General features: G+C 38.8%; 1 protein-coding gene across 3 annotated transcripts in view; it reads right to left on the bottom strand.

The window, feature by feature from the left end:
• Positions 1 to 14,854, bottom strand: part of LOC133633883 (uncharacterized) — an 80,943-nt gene that overhangs the window by 50,067 nt on the left and 16,022 nt on the right. For 2 of the 3 annotated variants that reach the window (XR_009821850.1, XR_009821851.1), the window contains exons 3-4: positions 7,076 to 7,180; positions 4,660 to 4,791 (exon numbers count right to left, since the gene is read on the bottom strand). Coding sequence is in view for 1 of the 3 variants with exons in the window: in XM_062026664.1 (XP_061882648.1) it covers positions 40 to 258; positions 713 to 978 (485 nt within the window). In the remaining 2 variants the exon portion in view is untranslated. Of the gene's footprint in view, positions 1 to 39; positions 259 to 712; positions 4,792 to 7,075; positions 7,181 to 14,854 lie in introns of all 3 variants that reach the window. The other variant, XM_062026664.1, reaches the window with a different exon arrangement.

Below are 14,854 nucleotides of genomic sequence, written 5' to 3'. Positions count from 1 at the left end.
GATAGAATAAAGAATTATTTAAACTTATTAGTGCCTCACTCATTTTGCTGTTGCTGCAGCATGCCATATTGCTGTTTGTAGGCGTTATACGCTGTCTGCAGCACCCATTCATCCAGACACACAGATGGAAAGCCATGGTGGTCTATGATGCACGTCTTCACCCCCTCCTCCTCCATCGTTCTGGTCACTGCCTCTATTTCACTACAGCAGACACACTCAGCCACTGTCTCCATGTTCACACAGTTTTGACATGTACACCTGGAAATAGAAATGTTCATAATATTTGTAAATCAATTCATATTATTGACACCTGCAATCTGCAAACATGTGGAATAATTAATATTATCATTGTCTTGTTGTGGATCTTATTAATCTGCATGCATATTTTTAGTATTGCCGGTATATGGAGCTGTGGCCCATAGAAATAATGGGTAATTAATTAGGTTTGACATTGTGTCAATGATAGATACTTAGTGTATAGATAGGCCTGGGGTGTAAGTTGTAACACTAACAGTAACACATTGTGTCAATGATAGATACTTAGTGTATAGATAGGCCTGGGGTGTAAGTTGTAACACTAACAGTAACACATTGTGTCAATGATAGATACTTAGTGTATAGATAGGCCTGGGGTGTAAGTTGTAACACTAACAGTAACAGTGCAAGACTAGGCCACAAACTAAAACTAGTCTATAAATAAATAACATATTACCATTCTGTATTCTCAAGGCGATCTATGTCGTGTGCTCCTCCAGCATCAATAGCAGCAGCGTCCTCCTGACCGTCTTCATCAGCGTCGGGTTCAAAGCGATATGGCTCTATCCCTCTCACAGCTTCTTCCCTATCTGAATCGCTTCCACTCCCCACTAGTCCTTCACTTGCACTTTCCTCATCCACAAATCTTTCATCCTCGCTCAAATTAATGGAGAAATCGTCGCTATCTCGGTCAGAATCGCTCTCAGATCTGGCGGCCATCATTGCAAACAATAGGGAGCTTTGCGGATATGTTCAATTGTCCACGTCACGCTACTTCCGGTAGGGGCAAGGCTTTTTTTTGTCAGATACCAAAAGTTGCTATCTTTATCGTCGTTTTTCTATTCTAAATCCTTTCAGCAAAAATATGGCAATATCGCGAAATGATCAAGTATGACACATAGAATAGATCTGCTATCCCCGTTTAAATAAAAAAATTTCATTTCAGTAGGCCTTTAAGATTTGCACTGGATGTTGACTTTTATATTTGCACATTAAAAAGCAAATAAACTACTTTTAATTTTGTTAAATGTTAAAAGTTTTAAATGTTTACATTGTTACAGAATATTTAGTCATGTTGTTGTCAATGTTGACTGAGTGGCCATACTTCTTTTTTTTTGTAAATAAAAGCCGTGCCTTTTGAAAAAACGGGCCTACATTTATTTTTTCATCTTCATTTTGAATAAAAAAATAATCGGTAAAAGGAAAAATAATCTATAGATTAATCGAAAAAAATCTATAGATTAACCGAATAATCGAAAAAATAAATAAATCTATAGATTAATCGATAGAAAAATAATCGTTAGCTGCAGCCTTAGACTGTACACATACACACACATTGCATCTGTTTTTGCATTTACTTGTGTACATTCACACATCATTTAAATGTGTGTCTGTCCATTCACACAATCCACAAGTCTGTTCATATAGACACGATGCACACATCTGTTTGTTCATTCACATACACGCACGTAAATATATACACGTGATGCACACATCTGTTTGTCCATTCACGTATCATGTAAATATGTTTGTCCATTTAAATAATGCACACTTCTATTTGTCAGTTCGTATACACACACAATTCACCATTTTTTCCATTTACATACACACATCATTCACATAATCCACAAGTCTGTTCATATAGACACGATGCACACATCTGTTTGTTCATTCACATCCCCCACGTAAATAAAAATGTGTCTGTCTATTTACATAACACACACTTGTTTTTCATTTCTAATACAGTACACACTATTTTTTCCATTCACACATCATGTATGTATGTATGACCATTTACATAATGCACACTTCTGTTTGTCCATTTATATACACACATAATTCCTGCTCATTTGTATATGCTAGCCTTTAAATAGACCCCCTTTTAGACCAGTTGATCTGCCGTCTCTTTTCTGATCTACCCCCCTCTCCTGCGTGGAGAGGTTATTAGGTGACCACAGATGACGCGCTAGCTGTTCAAAGTCGGGACCCGGGGTGGACCACTCCTCTGTGCATCAGTTGGGGACGTCTCTGCGCTGCTGACTTGTCTCCACTCAAGAAGATCCCCTGCTGGCCCCACTATGGACTGGACTCTCACACTATAAACTAGATCCACTCGACGTCCATTGCATTGGTCGCCCAGGTGGGGGGTCGGGGGGGGGTCCCCCACATCTGCGGTCCCCTCAAAAGTTTCTCATTGTTATCCCATTGGGTTGAGTTTTTTCCTTGCCCTGATGTGGGATCTGAGCCGAGGATCTCGTTGTGGCTTGTGCAGCCCTTTGAGACACTCGTGATTAAGGGCTATATAAATACACTTTCATTGATTGATTGATTGATAGGAGGAGCATAATAACATGAGTGTGGAAGTCGAACTTTGCTTGCATTGCATGCAGAACGGCCCCGGGCCTATGGACACAACACCACTACACCCAAAGAAAATGGGCATATACACAAACGCACACCGCACCCCCACCCAACGCCTTCACCACCGCTTGATTCCCCTTCGGGGTGATGGACGGCTGAGTAGCGCTTTATAGCAGCAGGCCGGCCTCCAAGGCCCCAACTCCCCTCGCAGTTGCGAGTTGTTGTGATTATATGTAACTGGGCGGTATAGCTCGGTTGGTAGAGTGGCCGTGCCATCAACCTGAGGGTTGCAGGTTCGATCCCCGCTTCCGCCATCCTAGTCACTGCCGTTGTGTCCTTGGGCAAGACACTTTACCCACCTGCTCCCAGTGCCACCCACACTGGTTTAAATGTAACTTAGATATTGGGTTTTCACTATGTAAAGCGCTTTGAGTCACTAGAGAAAAAGCGCTATATAAATATAATTCACTTCACTTCACTTCAACTTGTTTATGTGTGCTATGGCAAATTAGATTTTTTCCCTTGGACTCAGTCTGGACCCCCTCCCAGGGTCCAGCCTTTGACTGATATTTTTTACTCTTCCCCCCTTTCCCAATATCACCTTTTCCCCACCTTTTTTAAGGAGCGCCGTAAGTGGCTGATCCGTTGAGGGTCCTGTTCTTGTCTCCCTGTAACGTATGTCTGCTCCTAGTGCGGGGGTCGGCAACCCGCGGCTCTAGAGCCTCTTTAGCGCCGCCCTAGTGGTTCTCTGGAGATTTTTCAAAAATTTATGAAAAATGGAAAAAGATGAGGGAATTTTTTTTTTTGTGTGTTAACATGGTTTCTGTAGGAGGACAAACATGACACAAACCTCCCTAATTGTTATAAAGCACACTGTTTATATTAAACATGCTTCACTGATTCGAGTATTTGGCGAGCGCAGTTTTGTCCTACTAATTTTGGCAGTCCTTGAACTCACCGTAGTTTGTTTACATATATACAGGTATAACTTTCTCCGACTTTCTAGGACGTGTTTTATGCCACTTCTTTTTCTGTCTCATTTTGTTCACCAAACTTTTAACGTTGTGCATGAATGCACAAAGGTGAGTTTTGTTGATGTTATTGACTTGCGTGGAGTGCTAATCAGGCATATTTGGTCACTGCATGACTGCAAGCTAATCGATGCTAACATGCTATTTAGGCTAGCTGTATGTACATATTGCATCATTATGCCTCATTTGTAGGTATATTTGAGGTCATTTAGTTTCCTTTAAGTCCTCTTAATTAAATGTATATCTCATGACACACTATCTGTATGTAATATGGCTTTTAATTTTTTGCAGCTCCAGACAGATTTGTTTTTGTATTTTTGGTCCAATATGGCTCTTTCAACATTTTGGGTTGCCGACCCCTGTCCTAGTGGGACTGCGCCGAAAATGTAATTTCAGTTCTTATATGTCTTGTACATGTTAAAGAATGGACAATAATAAAGCATCCTGAATCCTGAATCCAGTAAATGAGTGTCTCCATGGTGAAAGCCGCGTAGTACACGCATAATCCTCATATAAACAGGGCGGTCTGGACCAGTTATCAATTATATACGCAGTGTTAGTGGATCACCCGCAACAAGCCCACTAATTGTACACACAATTTCCTGCGCTGTTTAGTGTTGTCTAAACATCTGTCAGTCCCTTCACATACACACATAAACATCCTTCATATTGGAATACATTTTATCACTAAGTTATAATCATCTTGTAAAGTCAATCTCAGGCACAAGATGTCAGTCTAATGTGTTTCCACATTGAGCGTGAAAGCCGCCATTCAACACTTTTCTGGGGCGTGTCTAGAGGCTTTAGGCCTGCGGCTGCCTCGGCACGATTCCTATCCCCGCATCAACCCGCGGCACGTAAACACAATTTTGTAGCAATTCCCTTCTTATCAAGGGTGACCTCTTTGGGCAATCAGTGTAATTCCGGTTGTAACCAGACTTCACTCCCAGAGATCGGTGTGTGTGTGTGCGTGTGTGATAACATTAGACTTGGGGCGAGTAAATCTGCTCACTTGTTCGGTGCACACCTGCGGAGCTCAGATTAAACTTGAATTATTGGTGTAGAGGGGCTTCCTGCTGCTTCCCCCCCCACACCCACTCCATCAGCCGGCTTCATCTCCTGGTGGTGGTTGCCGCTCTCACTCCTGGGAGAGAGGCAAGAAGACTGTTATCTCTCCAGCAGGCCTAGTGAGAACATCGCGTCGCCTTCCTGTCGCCTAATGATGCTGCTATTTTTAATACTTGCGCTCGCAGACGTGTTGACTGTTAGCACAATCACACTAACGCGACACCTCACACTTCCAGGAAGCACCACAACATATGAATATTCTTGCTATGTATTGTTCTGAGGAGAATCTGAATAAAAGTGGAAATGCAACAAACTTTTTACGTTTCTCGCAGTTGCAGTTTACTGGCATTGAGGCTTAAGTTTCACACTCGCTTGGTATTGTCTGTCTGTTCAATTAAAACACAAACATATGTCAGTCCAATCACACACACATACACAATGCCCCTATTGGTTGAATAAATACAATGTGATTTTAAAATTGTATTTCAAAATAATTTAAACAATATATAAAACCCAAAACCAGTGAAGTTGGCACGTTGTGTAATTCGTAAATAAAAACAGAATACAATGATTTGCAAATCCTTTTCAACTTATATTGAATTGAATACACTGCAAAGACAAGATATTTAATGTTCAAACTGAGAATTTTTTTTTCTTTTTTTTTTTCTTCAAAACAATCATTAACTTTGAATTTAATGGCAGCAACACATTGCAAAAAAGTTGGCACAGGGGCATTTTTACCTCTGTGTTACATGGCCTTTCCTTTTAACAACACTCAGTAAACATTTGAAAACTGAGGAGATCAATTTTTGAAGCTTTTCAGGTGGAATTCTTTCCCATTCTTGCTTGATGTACAGCTTAAGTTGTTCAACAGTCCGGAGTCTCCGTTGTGGTATTTTAGGCTTCATAATGCGCCACACATTTTCAATGGGGGACAGGTCTGGACCACAGGCAAGCCAGTCTAGTACCCGCACTCTTTTACTACATCTGTAACTTGCACTTACAGATGTAGCGACAAACTGTAGTTACTGACAGTGGTTTTCTGAAGTGTTCATGAGCCCATGTGGTGATATCCTTTACACACTGATGTCGCTTTTTGATGCAGTACCGCCTGAGGGATCCAAGGTCACGAGCATTCAATGTTACGTGCAGGGATTTCTCCAGATTCTCTGAACCTTTTGATGACATTACGGACCGTAGATGGTGAAATCCCTAAATTCCTTACAAATACCTCATTGAGAAATGTTGTTCTTAAACTGTTGGACAATTTGCTCACGCATTTGTTCACAAAGTGGTGACCCTCATCCCATCATGGAAGCTGCTTTTATACCCAATCATGGCACCCACCTGTTCCCAATTAGCCTGTTCACCTGTGGGATGTTCCAAATAAGTGTTTGATGAGCATTCCTTAACTTTCTCATTGTTTTTTGCCACTTGTGCCAGCTTTTTTGAAACATGTTGCAGGCATCAAATTCCAAATGAGCTATTATTTGCAAAAAAAACCCAAAGTTTTCCAGTTCGAAGGTTAAATATCTTGTCTTTGCAGTCTATTCCATTGAATATAGGTTGAAAAGGATTTGCAAATCATTATATTCTGTTTTTATTTACGATTTACACAACGTGCCAACTTTGCTGGTTTTGGGGTTTGTACATACAAGAAATAATTCAATAGAATTTAAAAATAAAAATAAAAATGCATGCATCGGCATCCTTTCACATACACATCATGTTAACACTTGTAGATTCTTTCACATAATACAACATATTTCAGTTCACACACACATACAAAATGCACATCTGTAAAAAAAAAATATTTCAAGATAATTTTTAAAACCTTATCTGTATCCTTTCACATACACAATGTGTTTGTTTGTATCTTTGTAGATGATGCTACATATGTACAAAAAATGAACTACATGATGTTAGTACATCAGTCGAGGAAAATTATCAAACTATCAATCAATCAATCTTTATTTATATAGCCCTAAATCACAAAAGTCTCAAAGGGCTACATAAATAACATCCTGTAATTTGATTTTGATATTATTTTTTTTATCTTGATAGATTGAAAATGAACACCAATGAGTTGACTGATGAACATTATCACATCATTTATCCAGAAAGTTTAAATAACGACAAATAAAGATAGACTACTATTAACCGCAACATGGAAGTATAAAAAAACCCCAACAACATTATGATTTGATTTTTCAGAATGTGCTTGCTCTATTTTTAAACAAAGACAAACAATCTGAAGTTGTCTTTATTTTTAAGTTATCGTGCCGTGATTTTACCAATTGGGAGTAGATTTTTGCCCGGGTGGCCCCCGATCTGAAATGAGTCTGTCACCCCTGACCTACCTGGACCTGTGCCAGCGGTGTATCCTCAAAAACAAGGTCAACATCTTTATCTGTAGACTGGCAGTAATGACGCCTCCTGGCCTGTTTGATTGGCAGCTCATTCTCCTGCATTGCAAAGTCATAAACAATCCATTAGTGTCAAATACGACGGGAAAGTATGTCCACGCCGCTGCCATCAACACGTCTCTCTCCTGGCTTGTTTATCTTTGATTCAAATGTAAAAGGAGGTACTCAGAAGTGTATATTAAATAAATGATACGAGCTCTTGGCTGTGGAATCTGCTGCTTTCATAAGCCATTACATCGCCACGGGCTGGATGAGTGAGAGGAAGCCAAACATCCGGAATTTGATCAAAAACAATTTGCAGCTCGAGGGCCAGGTGGGGTTTGTGAAATTGTCATGCATTAATGACGTTTCCCGTGGGACGTTCAAGGAAGTCCGTCGATGTCCTTTGGGATCGTTTCTTTATGATTTACATTTTGCTTGTTTTATTAGTAGAGCCACTGAAGTTGGCCCCTGTGGTGGTGCAGTTTGGATTGAAATTGTCTCAAAAGGCGCAAATTATTTGTAGTGAAGCCTACTTAAAAAAAAAAATTAAAAAAAAGTGGTGGCTGTAACATGAGGCACCTTGTCTCCCTAAAGTGGAGGGAGATGGAAGATTCCCCCATTTGGACCTATACAGTACCAATTCCCAGTAACCGGTACCCAATTTTGGTACTTTTGTGTGTGTTGACAAATGTTAGTTGTTTCCTAATAAAATATTATTTATAATGAAACATTAAAAAAATGAGCTGATTATGATAACTGTGCTGTTCAATATTTTGTTTTATTATTACATTTAAGTCTAATTTGCAATTAGGGTTATCCTGATACCAATATTTTGGTACCAATACCAAAATGTATTTCGATACTTTTCTAAATAAAAGGGACCACAAAAAAAAAGGCTTTATTTTAACAAAAAATATTACGGTACATTAATTATATGTTTCTTATTGTGATCGAAGAACAATGTTGGCCTTAAATAAAATAGTGAACATACAAGACAACTTGTCTTTTAGTAGTAAGTAAGCAAACAAAGGCTCCTAATTTAGTCTGCTGACGTATGCAGTAACATATTGTGTCATTTATCACTCTATTATTTTGTCAAAATTATTAAAGGCCTACTGAAATGAATTTTTTTTTAAATAAACGGGAATAGCAGATCCATTCTATGTGTCATACTTGATCATTTCGCGATATTGCCATATTTTTGCTGAAAGGATTTAGTATAGAACAACGACGATAAAGTTCGCAACTTTTGGTCGCTGATAAAAAAAAGCCTTGCCTATACCGGAAGTAGCGTGACGTCACAGGAGGAAGGATTCCTCACAATTCCCCGTTGTTTACAATGGAGCGAGAGAGATTCGGACCGAGAAAGCGACGATTACCCCATTAATTTGAGCGAGGATGAAAGTTTCGTGGATGAGGAACGTTAGAGTGAAGGACTAGAGTGTAGTGCAGGGTGTATCTTTTTTCGCTCTGACCGTAACTTAGGTACAAGGTCTCATTGGATTCCACACTTTCTCCTTTTTCTATTGTGGATCACGGATTTGTATTTTAAACCACCTCGGATACTATATCCTCTTGAAAATGAGAGTCAAGAACGCGAAATGGACATTCACAGTGACTTTTATCTCCACGACAATACATCGGTGAAGCTCTTTAGCTACAGAGCTAACGTGATAGCATCAGGCTCAAATGCAGATAGAAACAAAATTTAAAAAAACCCTGACTGGAAGGATAGACAAAAGATCAACAATACTATTAAACCATGAACATGTAAACACACGGTTAATAATTTCCAGCTTGGCGAAGCTTAACAATTGAAGCTAACTTAGCTACGGGCGTTGTAGCTTTCGACGACACCCCGGCCGCCATCAGAGTCGGCAAGAAACATATATTTCCCCAAAGTTACGTACGTGACATGCACATAGCGACACGCACGTACGGGCAAGCGATCAAATGTTTGGAAGCCAAAGCTGTACTCACGGTAGCACGTCTGCTATCCAGCTCAAACACAACACAACATCCTGGTGTTGGTGTTGCTACAGCCAGCTGCTAATACACCGATCGCACCTACAACTTTCTTCTTTGCAGTCTCCATTGTCCATTTAACAAATTGCAAAAGATTCACCAAAACAGATGTCCAGAATACTGTGGAATTTTTCGATGAAAACAGAGCAGTTTGTATGGTGACACATTGGGTCCGAATACTTCCATTGCCGTCGTGACGTCACGCGCATACGTCATCATACATAGACGTTTTCAAGCGGAAGTTTCCCGGGAAATTTAAAATTGCACTTTATAAGTTAACCTGGCCGTATTGGCATGTGTTGCAATGTTAAGATTTCATCATTGATATATGAACTATTGGACTGCGTGGTCGGTAGTAGTGGGTTTCAGTAGGCCTTTAAGGACAAGTGGTAGAAAATTAAATATTAATCTACTTGTTCATTTACTGTTAATATCTGCTTATTTTCTTTTTCAACATATATCTACACTCCTGTTAAAATGTAACAATCACTTATTCTTCTGTTGTTATGATACTTTACATTAGTTTTGGATGATACCACACATTTGGGTATCAATCCGATACCAAGTCGTTACAGGATCATACATTGGTCATATTCAAAGTCCTCATGTGTCCAAGAATGTATTTCCTGAGTTTATAAACATAATGGAAAAAACAAAAAGAAAATGATTTTGTGATGATAAAAAATATCGATGTAATCATTGTAGTATCGACTAGATACGGCTCTTGTACTTGGTATCATTACAGTGGATGTCAGGTGTAGATCCACCCATGGCATTTGTTTACATTGGGGAGTGCTATTTCCTGAGTTTATAAACATAATATACATTTAAAAAAAAAAGAAAGATGTTGTTGTGATGCCCAAAAATATTGACGTAATCATAGTAGTATCGACTAGATATGCTACTGTACTTGGTATCATTACAGTGGATGTCAGGTGTAGATCCACCAATGGCGTTTGTTTACATTTTGACGCCGGTGAGCTACGGTGTGTAGTGAAGCATGTTTAGCTATTCCTCGTCCTGCAGGGATGATACTTGTAAGAAACGTACTTTATTTGTCATCAGGGAGATGAGGATTAGTGATTTAGAAGTAGCTAAAACACTGCGGATGGACGTTAGCCGCTAGCTAGATAGCCATGTCTTAAAGCACCTCTTCCTGAGGGCGTTTCAGTGTTATAACTTCACCTTTATCGTTGATTTCTAAGCCAGAATGCGTCCATTCTCCCTTTTCTGTCTACACACCGTGTCTGCTTGTAAGTAATCTGTGCATGTGCGTTGCCGAACATGCTCCTCTGTTCGTAAAACCAGCAATGTCCCAAAAAAAAAAAGAAAAAAAAGGGAACCGGTATTTTTCAGAAGCAGTATAGTATTGTTTTATATTCAATGCAGTTTCACTTCCAAGACATTAGATGGCAGTACTGTATAGGACAGGGGTCACCAACGCGGTGCCCGCGGGCACCAGGTAGCCCGTAAGGACCAGATGAGTAGCCCGCTGGCCTGTTCTAAAAATAGCTCAAATAGCAGCACTTACCAGTGAGCTGCCTCTATTTTTTTAATTGTATTTATTTACTAGCAAGCTGGTCTCGCTTTGCTCGACATTTTTAATTCTAAGAGAGACAAAACTCAAATAGAATTTGAAAATCCAAGAAAATATTTTAAAGACTTGGTCTTCACTTGTTTAAATAAATTCATGAATTTTTTTACTTTGCTTCTTATAACTTTCAGAAAGACAATTTTAGAGAAAAAAATACAACCTTAAAAATGATTTTAGGATTTTTAAACACATATACCTTTTTACCTTTTAAATTCCTTCCTCTTCTTTCCTGACAATTTAAATCAATGTTCAAGTACATTTTTTAATTGTTTTTATTGTGAAGAATAATAAATACATTTTAATTTAATTCTTCATTTTAGCTTCTGTTTTTTCGACGAAGAATATTTGTGAAATATTTCTTCAATCAATCAATCAATCAATGTTTCTTCAAACTTATCATGATTAAAATTCAAAAAAAATATTCTGGCAAATATAGAAAATCTGTAGAATCAAATTTAAATCTTATTTCAAAGTCTTTTGAATTTCTTTTAAAAATGTTGTTCTGGAAAATCTAGAAGAAATAATGATTTGTCTTTGTTAGAAATATTGCTTGGTCTAATTTGTTATATATTCTAACAAAGTGCAGATTGTATTTTAACCTATTTAAAACATGTCATCAAAATTCTAAAATTAATCTTAATCAGGAAAAATTACTAATGATGTTCCATAAATTATTTTTTAAATTTTTTTTCAAAAAGATTCGAATTAGCTAGTGTTTCTCTTCTTTTTTTCGGTTGAATTTTGAATTTTAAAGACTCGAAATTGAAGATAAACTATGTTTCAAAATTTAATTGTCTTTTTTTTCGTGTTTTCTCCTCTTTTAAACCGTTTAATTAAGTGTAAATATCATTAATTAATAATAAACATAGAGTTAAAGGTAAATTGAGCAAATTGGCTATTTCTGGCAATTTATTTAAGTGTGTATCAAACTGGTAGCCCTTCGCATTAATCAGTACCCAAGAAGTAGCTCTTGGTTTCAAAAAGGTTGGTGACCCCTGGTATAGGATATCTATGGTATGTTGCCTAACTAGGAAGTTGCTTTTTTTTCCATGAAGATGAATGTGTTGTGTTGCGCCTGCGGCTTACAAAGTGTTTATACTGTAAGTATTGTGCTTATTACCCACCAGCTGTTTGACTATGAAATGCATCTTAGTTGTAAAGTTAAAGTTAAAAGTAGAGATGTCCGATAATGGCTTTTTTGCCGATATCCGATATTCCCCAACTCTTAATTACCGATTCCGATATCAACCGATACCGATATATACAGTCGTGGAATTAACACATTATTATGCCTAATTTTGTTGTGATGTCCCGCTGGATGCATTAAACAATGTAACAAGGTTTTCCAAAATAAATCAACTCAAGTTATGGAAAAAAATGCCAACATGGCACTGCCATATTTATTATTGAAGTCACAAAGTGCATTATTTTTTTAACATGCCTCAAAGCAGCAGCTTGGAATTTGGGACATGCTCTCCCTGAGAGAGCATGAGGAGGTTGAGGTGGGCGGGGTTGAGGTGGGGGGCTAGCGGGGGGTGTATATTGTAGCGTCCCGGAAGAGTTAGTGCTGCAAGGGGTTCTGGGTATTTGTTCTGTTGTGTTTATGTTGTGTTACGGTGCGGATGTTCTCCCGAAATGTGTTTGTCATTCTTGTTTGGTTTGGGTTCACAGTGTGGCGCATATTTGTAACAGTGTTAAAGTTGTTTATACGGTCACCCTCAGTGTGACCTGTATAGCTGTTGACCAAGTATGCGTTGCATTCACTTGTGTGTCTGAAAAGCCGTAGATATTATGTGATTGGGCCGGCACGCAAAGGCAGTGCCTTTAAGGTTTATTGGCGCTCTGTACTTCTCCCTACGTCCGTGTACCACTCCGTACAGCAGCATTTTAAAAAGTCATAAATTTTAATTTTTGAAACCAATACCGATAATTTCCAATATTACATTTTAAAGCATTTATCGGCCGATAATATCGGCAGTCCGATATTATCGGACATCTCTAGTTAAAAGTGCCAATGATTGTTACGCACACAGGTGCGGTGAAATTACCGTCTGCCTTTGACTATCCCCGCAGGGGAGCAGTGAGCAGCAGTGGTGGCCGCGCCCGGGAATCATTTGGTGATTTGTAGACTTCTTTACCAAATTTGGAAGCATTGAAATCGCCATGTAAAATCGCTAATGCTCACTGTAGTCCCTCTATGGCTAATCCAATGTAAATTAGGATCAAGGTAGCACATTTTGGAAGAGTGGAGCCTTACTTTACGTTCAAGCATTTTTTTTTTTTTACCAAGCATATTTGCTTTGTGGGTGTTGAAAATGGCAACAATACTTAGAGTGATTGTTTACGTGAGCCGGTGTTTAGTCTGCAGCCGGACGTAACGTCACCTGCAACAAATATGGCACCAATTGACTTTACGTGAATTGATACCCAGTAATGGGTATCGATGGGGTGGACCGCTCGCCTTTGTATCGGTTGGGGACATCTCTGCACTGCTGACCTGTATCCGCTCGGGATGGTGCCCTGCTGGTCCCACTATGGACTGGACTATCACTATTATGTTAGATCCACTATGGATTGGACTTTCACAATATTATGCTAGATCCACTCGACGTCCATTGCACCGGTTGCCCTAGAGGGGAGGTGGGTCACCCACATCTGCGGTCCTCTCCAAGGTTTCTCATTGTCATCCCACTGGGTTGAGTTTTTCCTTGCCCTGATGTGGGCTCTGAACCGAGGATGTCGTTGTGGCTTGTGCAGCCCTTTGAGACACTTGTGATTTGGGGCTATATAAATAAACATTGATTGATTGCATTGATTGATAATACCGAGGGAATTCGGTCGGTGCCTATAAAAGTACTGAATTCTGGACCCCTTCCTAGTATGGTCACATATTACTGTTAGAAATTAATCAGAAAGTCCTCTTTTGCATAATTAGAGTGTAGCTAATCTGGCAATGAAAACATGTTTCATGGCTGTGGCAGGCGGGATGATTCCCAGCAACAAGCATGACCCGACAGCTGGGTCAGCCTGACTGAAAGCGGCGGGGTGTAAGGACTAACTCGTATTTCTCGCAAGTTCCCACTCAGCTAAAATTACACTCATTTCTCTTTCACAAAAGAATTTAAAAAACCCCAACATAAATTGTGATGCTTTATTATCAGTCGACTCGCAGCTGTTTTCTTTTGTGCATCCGCGCGCCTGTGACAGCTCCGCAGTGATAAGGATGACGCACGATGTTTACTACTTTTAATCGAATTATATTACTTTTCCATACAATGTAGCATTCTTGGAGGTAGCACATTGTGGACCGGGCCCATATTTCTTATTGTTGAAGCCATGAATTATTCATCTTGGCTTTTTATTCGATACATGAAAGGAAAATTCCTATTCTCAACCGACTAGAATGCCCACGCATTTATCTCCTAATGTGAGTTTGCTTTTTTACTCGCACATGAATACATTCATAGGGCAACTTTTAGAGGATTTTTTGTGTTGATTTTTGGGCGCGTTTGTTACCAAGGTACAAAATGAGTGGAAAGTGTTTTGGCTTTGCATACAAATATTTTCTTTAGGAGCGTATACATCTAATAAATACAGCTATATACAGTATATAGCTCCTTTAGTCACCAAGTCTGTAATTAGCAGAGGGCAAGACACAATGGCATTAACAGCCGTGGCTGTAGGCAACCTCCTGATGTGTTTTATTAATGAACTAAGTATCAGTGTCAGTGCCCAGCAGCTTATCCAGCTCTGTATGCGCTTTAAAATGTTGCTGCTGGTGTGAAAGTCATGTGTGTAAATTTTGTTGTACTGTTGTTTACAGTTAACTCATAATGCTGACTCAGCAGTTTGCTCCTTACCGCCATTACAACATTGGTTCGGTTGCTGCTGTGTTGTGCAATATACAGCACTTGCTCACAAATAAATAGTATTAAAATAATATAAAATTCATGATGGGGATGAAAATAACAAATTAAGATTAAACAAATTTTAAATAAAGCCATAAATAAAAATAAAATTAAAAAAATTTAATAATTTTAAAAAAAAAAAGAAAAAAAAAACACAAATTAAAATACCAATACAATTCAAATATAAAATAAATGCAACCAAAA

This window comes from Entelurus aequoreus, linkage group LG18 (assembly GCF_033978785.1).
Source record: "Entelurus aequoreus isolate RoL-2023_Sb linkage group LG18, RoL_Eaeq_v1.1, whole genome shotgun sequence".
NCBI lineage: Eukaryota > Metazoa > Chordata > Actinopteri > Syngnathiformes > Syngnathidae > Entelurus > Entelurus aequoreus.
Note: the sequence above shows the minus strand (reverse complement) of the source record. Positions and strands in the feature narration are given on the sequence as shown.